Raw genomic sequence first — 10,792 nt, 5'->3', positions numbered from 1 at the left:
AATTTTAATTTTCATTAAAAAAAAGAACCTTTAACAATTTAGTCACAGATTGCATGTTCTTTACGCCATAATTAATTTATATTGAACTACAATCTTCATTCTCGTTTTTAGTAAGTACAAAAGCCTAAAATTTATTCATCTATCATATTTTAAATTTTTAGTTAAAATATCATTTTGATCTCCCTACTACAAAATTCGTTCAATTTTAATCCTCAATAAATTTTAAATTTAGTTCTTTAAAATTAATTTTTACAGAAATAAATTAAATAATAATAACAATTTTCATGCAAAAAAAAATACAATATATGAATATGTTTTTAAATTTTGTAGTGAAAATGCTATTAAATAACAAACAGATTTTAAAAATCAATCATAAACTAGCATTGGAGATTAAAATTGAGTTTGATTGAAAGTACAGGACTAAGATTGAAGGACGGAAAGTATAAGAAATAAAATTAAACAATTTTCAAAATAGTATTTCGACCTATAATTACAGAAAGGAAAAGCTATGATAATTAATATGAGTATATTCATTCTGTAATTTATCAAGTATTGACATGGATACTTCAATGTGTTACTCTAATGGGGGAATTTCATATATGATTTACCAGAGCTATATGGATTCCATTTGCATATCTCCTTCCGAAAGCTTACCTCAACAAAGTTCCATGGCAGCACCACACATATCTTTTCAGCCATCAGAGACAACCAAACTGGCTTCCTCAAGTTTGGCATGGCAGTTAAGTTGGCATATATCTTGTCGATTCTTGTTTTCGACCTTTCGTACAATCTCCGAGCAACCGGGAAGCGACCTTACACTGTTCAACATTGCCATGGACGATTAAGATTATGTGGAAGTCTGGAAAATTGTTTCATCCTATATCAGGTTTTCCCCAGTATCCCTCATCCCCACATGAGCAGACTCCATCCTTGAAATGGTGATACTCTTCGACGTCCCTTACTGATATTTCTCTACGTACGATCGTCGAGATGAACTTTACCAAGGTGTGACAGCTATGGCACGTGTATAAGTTTTTTGTCACCCAGATAGGCATCCCCGGGGCTGTATTGATCAATGCGAAAGCAATGGCCTGCCTTTCACTATGCCCACAAAAAATGTCAGCTCTAGAAGATTCAATCTCACTCATGAAACTAGTCTTCAAATCACCGAAACCAGTTTCCTTCATCTTGCTATAAAACCCATCCAGAATGCCATTAATTTCCTTCGACTGAGCGTGAAAATTATCGCCGCTGAGGAAAGCGTGAACTTTCCCCTTTATTTCAACCCAACTGCAACCAGGATCTACAGATAGTCCTCTCTCTCTCATCAGTGATCTAACTTTTGAAACCTTGTCCCAGTTACCACATTCAGCATAGAGATTGCAGAGAAGAATGTAATACCCAACGCTTTTATTGTCCTTTTCGAATACACGTGTCGCTGCAAGTTCTCCAAGCTCAACATTTCTGTGGATTCTGCAAGCATTTAGCAAGGCTCCCCAAATGGCTGCATCCGGCCTAATTGGCATGTCCTGTATAAAATCATAAGCATTGTCTAATTGCCCAGCACGGCCAAGTAGATCGACCACACATGCGTAATGTTTCAGGTTAGGAGTCAGACTATACTTGTTTTTCATTATATTGAAGTACTCCAACCCTTCCATAACCATACTTGACCTGCTGCAAGCACATAATAGAGAAATAAAGGTAATCTCATCTGGATTTACCTCTGATTCAAGCATCTTGTTGAATAGCTCAACAGCAAGCTTTCCTTGTCCCTGCTCAGCATAACCAGTAAGAAGTATATTCCACGCCGTCACGTCTTTCTTTTGAGAGTTAAATTGGTTTAGTGCAGGCACCTTCCTCCCACATCTTACATACATGTCTAGAATAGCATTTGGTAAAAAGCCATCAAACCCAACACCTGTACGTAGAGCATGTGCATGAATCTCTTTTCCACGCATTAGAGCTCCTATTCTAGCACATGCTGATAGGACGGAAATCAAAGTTACAGAATTTGGTTTCATTGATTCCTTCATCTGACGGAAGAATAACAGTGCCTCGAAACTTCTATTGTTAATCCGTAGCCCAAGGATAAGTGAAGTCCAAGATACGACATTCTTTCCTGATATATTGCGGAATACTTCCAAGGCATTGTCAACACATTTACACTTTGAGTACATATCAATAAGAGAATTTGAGACTATGACATGTGATATGAGGCCAGTCTTGATGGCAATCTCATGAAGCCTTATACCCAAATCCAAATGGCCTAAACAAGCACAAGCAGATAATACACTAACTAAAGTAATCTCATCCGGCAGTATGCCCTCTAACTCCATCATTTTATAAGTTTCCACAGCCTTAAAAGGCAGCTTATGACTGTCATAGCTTGCTATCATTGTTGTCCACGATACGATGTCTTTTGACTCCATTCGTGAAAAGACTCTCTCTGCTTCCTCCAAATGCGCAAGACTTGAATACATCTGAATCAAAGAATTATTCATCGAAACATCACCTCCAAACTCTGATTTAACTACATATCCATGGATTCCTCTCCCTAATCTCTCGTTATCTAGAAGCTCACATGCAGATGCTACACTAGTCATAGTTATCAAATCTGGATCAACTGAAAGCTCACGCATCATGAAGAACAATCTCAATCCTTCCAATCCCCCACCATTCTCGAAGTAGCCCGAAATCATTGCATTCCACGAAATCCGGTCTCTCTTTGGCATTTTATCAAACAGTATCCTTGCATTACTTATGTCACCACATTTCACGTACATAGTGATTAAAGCATTGCCCACATCTACATCCGACTCAAATCCAAATCTTATGACATGCGCATGAATCTCCTTGCCTCTAGCTATATCAGAAACACAACCACAAGTTCTCAAAACAGAGGGAAAAGTATATACATCAGGCCTAATTTCAGCCCACAACATTCTATGATACAAATTCAAAGCCTCATCGAAACACCCCGCTTTAGCATACCCACCCACCAATACATTCCAAGAAAACACGTCCCTCTCAGACATTTTACCAAACACATACCAGGCATCAATTAAATTACCAAATCTGAGGAACATGCTCAACAAAGCATTACCGAGCCCAACGCCCAAACGAGATTTGGAACTCGAAACAAGTTCGTAGACTCGAGACCCTTCATCGGGCGCCCTTCTCCACTCACACAGCCTCAACAAAGCAATGTAAGCATCTTCTTCCACCTCAATCCGGAGCTCTAACATCGATTCCAGACGTTTCATCGCTTGTTCTAGGTTCCCCTGAAGACATAGTTCTTGTAATTCTAAGTTCTGGGTTTGGTTGATGTTCGAATTAGAGACCGCGGCGCCTAGGACTGAGATTTCTTGAGTTTTTCTTACCGTCGGCTTGTGGGTATGCAGATTTTTGGAGAAAGATAGGGTTTTGGGGCTATGATTATTGGAGATTTGGGGGTTGGAACGGTCAAGATAGGTGAGAAGATGAGAGGATTGAGCAAAAACCGCCATAGCCGGAGATACAGAGCATTGTTCTCGGGGGTTTTGAGAGGGGTTTAAGATTGAAAAAAGAGGGAATTTTGTGCCTTTGTAGTGGATAACGGTACTTCGAATATTGAACCCATTGATGATTAAAGAGAGAAAATGTTGCGGATTTGTTTTCGACTGCCATTGATTATTGCAGCTTAAGCTTTGTTCTAAAATATCTGAACGGAAGAAAATGGAAATTTGATGAAATTGAGAAATATCTTCTCTCACCCTATTTATATAAATTACAAATATCCTTTGTTACTTTTGCTAATCTCCTTTTCTTTTAAGTTGAAATTTGCATTTATTATGAATAATTTATCATCTCTTTACATAGGGTAAAATTACACAACTAATTATCTCCCTATTGTAGTTTTGACCTACTTTATTTTTTGTCATTTGATCCATAAACTTGAGGTTAAATGTAAGTTTAATCCTTAAATCTTTGATTTTGTATCTATTTGGTCCCTAAACTTAAAAAAAAAATGTATCAATAAGTTTTTACATTTATCAATTTTATATTTAATAGATTTCTAAACTTTCAATTATGTGTCTAATAGATCAAAAAATTAAATAGATTTTTAAAAAATGATGTATTAGATATAAATTTGAATTTTAAATTTATAAAGCTCTCAATTTTCAATTTTGTATCTAGTAAATATCTGAGTTTTATAGAGTTGGACTAAATTTAGAATTTTGAATATTCAGAAACCAAATAGATACAAATCTTAAATTTTGAAAATTTATGTGTTAGTGATTTTTTTTTTTTTTGGTAAAGATATTGAATTAAATATGTGGAATGAGGGAAATCGAACTTTAAACCTTGAAAATTGAATTACATGTACTATATCAATTAAGCTGGTTCATTTCGACGATTCTACATATTTAAATAGAGCCAAATCAATGACAAAATAAGAAACATTCTACCTTCAAAACATTCAAATAGCTGCTAATACAAACATATAAACAGCTATTATTTATAGTTCTAGTGGAAAATCTTAAAAAATAATAATAATAATAATAATAATAATCCCAAGTACTAATGTAAAATTAACCACTTGACTAAGATTAACTAAAATATATATACTAGTTATCTATTACATTAATTTATACGTAAAACTTTTTTTTTTCTTTTAACTTATTGCAATTATTTCTTAATACGAGAATTGTGGGGTTTGAAAATCAAACCGCCTATTTTTCTGAAAGTCATTGATATCTTACCATTAAACTATGTATAAATGCAGAAAATATTTGTAATTTATTTGTGTTAGGGTATTTGTTATTGCAACATGATTAACTTATTTTTCATAGGTAAACTTGAACAACATGTTTTTGTAACATGTCCACAACATGTTATGATTCTCTCAGTAACATCTGTAATGTGAAAGATAGCAGATTCTGTAGAAGATTATTTCCTTGTCTGTCAATAGGATTTTTCAAATTTCGTTGTCTACTATATTTTTTCCTTGCAGAGTTGATTTATTCTTTCAAAACATAAATTCTAAAAACTATATATATATATATATATATATTATGTTTTGCTCAATTTTAGGGTTGACCGTTTTGGAGAATATTGGTGTTGTTGTATTGTGTTTGTGCTGAAAATAAGTGTGTCAATCCATGAGATTGTGAAGCTTTTGTCATTGTCGATCTTGAGCGTTTCATTAGATCTTATTGATTTGTTCTTTATCATCTTAAGAAGGAATTCTCAATTTTAGAGGGAGCCTAAGGCATTGCGGTAGAGAAGTGATTCACAGTCTTAGAGGGAATCTAAGACTTCATTCTCAAGAAGGAATTCTCCAGGGAGTATCTAAGATTCGTCAGTGAAAGGAGTTCACTGAGTAAGAGAGAATATAATATAGTTGGAGCGGAGTCTCACACACTGTCTGAAGCCGAAGTGTTAGTATCATACTTAGGAGGAGCCTAAGTTCTTTTGAGAGGCAATCTCCGATCTAAGAGGAGCCTAGGTGATTTGTGAGTTGAGTTCTACATGAGTCGTTGTAATAGTCGATGTATTACAGACAAGTACCACGTTGTAATTGTTTGACACTTTAATATTAGTGGATTATCTTTCATGGGCACACTGCCCCCTAGACGTAGGTAGATTTTTATCGAATTGGGTTTCCAACTTTTGTCTGTCTTTACTTGATCTCTTGTTGTTGGTATTTTGTTGTTATAGTTGTTGTAATTGGTGTCCTAATTCTCTCGGTGGTCTCGTAGTTTGTAAACATTTTGTACACATATTGTTATTAATAAAATAAATGTTATTTTTTAAGCATTTACTTAAATCTAATAAACGAATATTTGTTGTAGCTTAAGCATGTATGTGAGACATACAAGTGGATCATGCCTTAAGTAATAACCTAAATAGTCTGTAGTATAAGGATAAAGGAGGGATGTCTTATCCTTGTGACACTACGGATACAGCCCACTTTGTAGATGTTACAACTATTATAAAGTGCTACAAATGGTCTGACCCTGACCATTCATGTGGAGACATGCGAGTGGGGATATCCTATACAAAGAGTTTGTATGAGACCGGACCATGAGATGATTAGTCTCTTTATATAACGCCGTTGATAATTGAGACTTAAAATTCACTAAAATGACCATAGGTGACATGACTGTAATCCTGAATAAGTTAGAAACTCCTACCTATGAGAGCGGTCCTTTGATTTGTATGGGTGAGAGTTGCCAAATTGCCAACTCAACAAGTCTACCATTTTGGGGTTTTGTTTGATTGGGGAGCTAGGAACTCAGCTATATAAGACGGAATTCACTCCTTCCCCGAAGCAGGGGTAAGTAGATAAATTTCTCCCTTAAGGGTTGATTCCGGGTCATGAACATAGTGGCCACACCCTCTCTTGGGAAGAGAGAACTCGGTCATAGTAAGACTATGACTTATTTTTCATTAGAGGAATCAGTGGTACTTAAGGAGTTAGATGTAACTACATAGGCAAAATGGTAAATTGACCCATGTACTTACGAGCGATTTGTGAAGGGTCATCATCTGCTGATTGGTCATATGGACACAAAAATATATCTGTAGTGCGAAGAATGCAACTGTTAGTCTTTAGAGGAGTGACAACAGTTAAAGGATGGTGGATCTCGTGATTAAAGAGTTTAACCAGTTATTCACGTACCGTTGGAGCTTCAAGCTATAGGTCCATGAGGTCCCCTTGGTAGCTCAATGGGTTCAAGTTGAGAATCAGATTTTGGGTTAATTTGAAGTGTTCAAATTAACAAGGGGAAATTCAATTATATGTGATAAAATTGATTCATTATCATTGGAGGAATTAATATAAATATGATTTATATTAAATACCATAAAATAGAAAAAGAACTATGGTTTATATGTTTCATATGATGAAATATTAAAACTATAGGTTATAAATATAATATGACAAGTTGGTTATTATATTTATTTATAACATCTTAATTATATGATAATTAATTATTTTTTTTCTCTAATAACCGAATTGAGTGGGAGGTTATTGGAAGTTTTATGGTAACTGTGAGATAAAAAGAAAATTATTTTCCAAAATTAGTTGATGATTCATTCGGATTAATCTCACGAAAAACGCTATCAAGTAAAAAGGTTTTACTAAGCGATAGCATAGAGAGCATACATGATCGAGCTCGAGTTTACTATACGATAGTTACTCGCTTAATCGTTGCTACACGATCGAGTAGCAAAGTCTATACGATAGACTTCATCTTTTAAACAATTGAGTATTTTATCTATATGATAGACAGCTTCCTCTCCCACTTACTCGATCATCTACCTCCTGTTTTCCTCAATCCAAGATCATACAGAGCCCACAACTCCTGGATTCTCACACCGAGAATACCAAGATAATCATTGTGGTGGTTTTCCTGTTCAGTTCGAGGATTGAGTTAGACTCGATTGGGATCGAGGTTCATTCAGTCGTTCGTTGAGTTCGAGTTTTGATCATTGTATTCGAGTTTGTGTTGTTGAACCAGTTGTTGAACAATCAAAGGATACTTGAAGAATGGTTCTTCAAAGGTTTGCATACTTTATCCCTTTGTTCTTTATTAAGAAGCATGTTGTAATTTTATAATTATGCATAATCTGTTCGTTTTTGTATAAGACTATAATTATTTATGTTCATTTTGAATGAGATTTGGAACAATCCACTTCCGCTGTTCATGGAGATCTCTGTTTAGATTTCCTTCAATAGCCTTGTCTGTGTTTTCTATTTAACATCTATGTTTGAGAGACAAGTCATCTGATAGCTTTTACAATTGGTTTCAGATAGGGTCACCTATATCTCAGGTATCTCGATCATGGAAGGAATCGAAGAAGGCGACTCCACCACCCGTCCTCTATTCTAGATGGAACAATCCATTCATACTGGAAAGTTCAAATGACTACCTATCTGAAGTCTATTGATCAAACAATTTGGAAAGTTGTGGTAACTAGACGGACTCCTCTTTAGATTATTGTTCCTAATGTTGGGAATGAAGGAACTCGTGGAAGCGCATGAACGTCATGCAATCGTAATTCAATTTGAAAACACTCAAAATATAGATAAGCAAACATACATTCAAAGATACATTTATAGGATAAACATCAATATAAGCATGCTTAGTAGAAATGGAGAACTGATAATGAGGAACTTACCTTTGAAGACTCCTCTTCATGGTGTTTCTTCTCCATGTCATGAACAACACAATCTTCTCCCACGAACTCATACAACAATTCTTCTCCAACGAATGAGACACCACCAAAAGGGGTTCCTTGTTATTCTTTGGCAAGGAATAAAAGATTATGGGATCTTTGGTATTGGGAGAGGGAAGGAAAATACAGAGAATTCTTAAGAGAGGCTTTTTTCTTTTGACAGTTCTTCTGTAACTTTTACATAACTAACCAAACACTTCTTCTACAGGTTTTTTCTTCAACATAAGAGAGATGAAGGAATGTGGAAGGGGAGTAACAACTCCCTTGCTGTTAACGTAGGATGACTTCCTTTAGGTGTTATTATTATTAATTATATATTTAAATTTTCATTTGAATCATATTCAAATGATATCCTCTTACATAATCTATAGTTTTAATCTGAATCTCAATCATATTAATTTTAACCTATAGTATTTATATGAATCACATTCATATAATTAATATTTGAATCATATTCAAATATATTACTCTATTTTATTATATAGTATTAATTATAAATCACACTTATAATTAAATATATATTATAGTGTATCAATATACATTACTTTGAATCTCTTCAAATATTTATTTCTCTTATTAATTATAAATCATATTTATAATTAACTATAATGCATTAGTATACATTATACTAATTTGAATCTTATTCAAATATTTATCTCTCTTAGACATAGTATTAATCATAAATCATATTCATAATGAACTATATAATGTATCAATATACATTACTTTATACGAATCACATTAATATAAAATTTTCCTTGAATAATTTGAACGATTCAAATTATTCCAAAACTATTTGTTCCTTGTTTTATCCTTCGTGAGCTAGCAAAAGACCTAATCCACCTGCAGATTAGAGGCCCAATGATATAAGATTAATTAATTAAACTCTTTAGTTAATTAACCAACATTCATTAATTGTCGGTCACTCTACCAAAGACCGATAGTTGTACTCTTCACACTGTAGATATATTCTTGTTTCTGCAAATATAACCAATCAAAAGTAAGTCGACCCTTCACGAAATGCTCATAACTACATCTTGATCAAATTATTGTCTTATCCCTATAGTTACTGTTGGGATTGATGCCCTAAATCTCATAGGATCCTATAGTTTGTAAACCATGTATGAACAAACTCTTATATGATTTATAATATAGGATATTTTATTCACTTTATCTATGAAATATGTGATATTTTAGTTTCATTAACCACAAACCAATAAACTAATATCCAATATTATCGTTGTAACTTAAACATGTATGTGGAGACATACAGATGGATCATGTTTAAGTGATAACCTAAATGGTCTGTAGTATATGGATAAGGTAAGGTTTGATACCTTATCTTGGTGACATTACGAGTATGGCCTACTTTGTAAGTTACAATTTTTGTAAAGTGTTATAAATGATCTTATCCTGATCATTCATGTATTAGACATGCGAGCGGGGATATTCTATACAAAGGAATTTGCATAAGACTGGACCACGAAATGTTTAGTCTCATTATATAACACTGTTCATAATAGAAACTTTCATTTTACCAGGATGATCATAGGTAACATAACCTTAATCCAGAGTGAGTTGTGAACTTTTGCCTATGAGGGCGGTCCTTTTATTTGTATGGGTGAGAGTGGCCAGATCGCCGACTCAACAAACCTACCATTTCGGGGATTCGTTTAATTGGGGAGTTGGGAACACAACTACACAAGATGGAATTAACTCCTTTCCCGAAGAATGAATAAGTAGATAAATTGCTCCCTTACGGCTGATTCTGGGTCTTGAACAATGTGACGTCACATCCTCTTTTGGCCCGAGAGGGGTTTAGTCATAGTAGGACTATGATCTATTGTTCATTAAAGGGATCAGTGATACTTAAGAAGTTAGATATAACTACATGGATGAAATAGTAATTTGGCCCAACTGTACTTGCGAGCAATTTGTGAAGGATTATCGTACTGTTGATTGGTTATATCCAATGGATACAGAAATATATCTGTAATGCGAAAAATGCAACTGTCAGTCTTTAATGGAGTGTCCGACAGTTAACAGATGGTGGATAATGTAATTAAAGAGTTTAATTAATTATTCATGTATCGTTGGAGCTTCCAGCTACAGGCCCATAAAGTCCCCTTGGTAGCTCAAAAGAATTTAGTTGAAAATCAGTTTTTGGATTAATTTGAAATTGTTCAAATTAATAAGAGGGAATTTAATTATATATGATATAATTAAATTGATTCAATTATATATGATATAATTTTCATAATGTATGTGATACATTATTATTTTATTGGAGGAAATAAATATTTGAATGAGATTCAAATATTTATTAAAATGTAATATAAATATGATTTATATTAAATGCCATAAAATAGAGAAAATGAATTATAGTTTATATTGTATATGATACAATATTAAAATTATAGATTATGTGTTATATTTGATATAATATATAGTTTAATATAAATAAGATATGATAAGTTGGTTATCATATTTATTTATATTAACTTTATTATTTGGATAATTATTCCTTTTTTCTCTCCAACCACCTTAGTGGGTGGTTTAGTAGTTT

The 10,792-nt window shown here is 33.7% G+C and overlaps 1 protein-coding gene across 1 annotated transcript; it reads right to left on the bottom strand.

The window, feature by feature from the left end:
* Positions 1 to 426: 426 nt before the first annotated feature.
* LOC120086364 (pentatricopeptide repeat-containing protein At1g15510, chloroplastic) lies at positions 427 to 3,727 on the bottom strand. The gene has a single exon (XM_039042980.1). The coding sequence runs from the start codon at positions 3,507 to 3,509 to the stop codon at positions 873 to 875; it is 2,637 nt and encodes an 878-aa protein (XP_038898908.1). The 5' UTR covers positions 3,510 to 3,727; the 3' UTR covers positions 427 to 872.
* Positions 3,728 to 10,792: the final 7,065 nt, after the last annotated feature.

Source organism: Benincasa hispida, chromosome 9, assembly GCF_009727055.1.
Source record: "Benincasa hispida cultivar B227 chromosome 9, ASM972705v1, whole genome shotgun sequence".
NCBI lineage: Eukaryota > Viridiplantae > Streptophyta > Magnoliopsida > Cucurbitales > Cucurbitaceae > Benincasa > Benincasa hispida.
The sequence above is the reverse complement of the archived record's forward strand: the minus strand, read 5'-3'. Positions and strand labels throughout refer to the sequence as shown.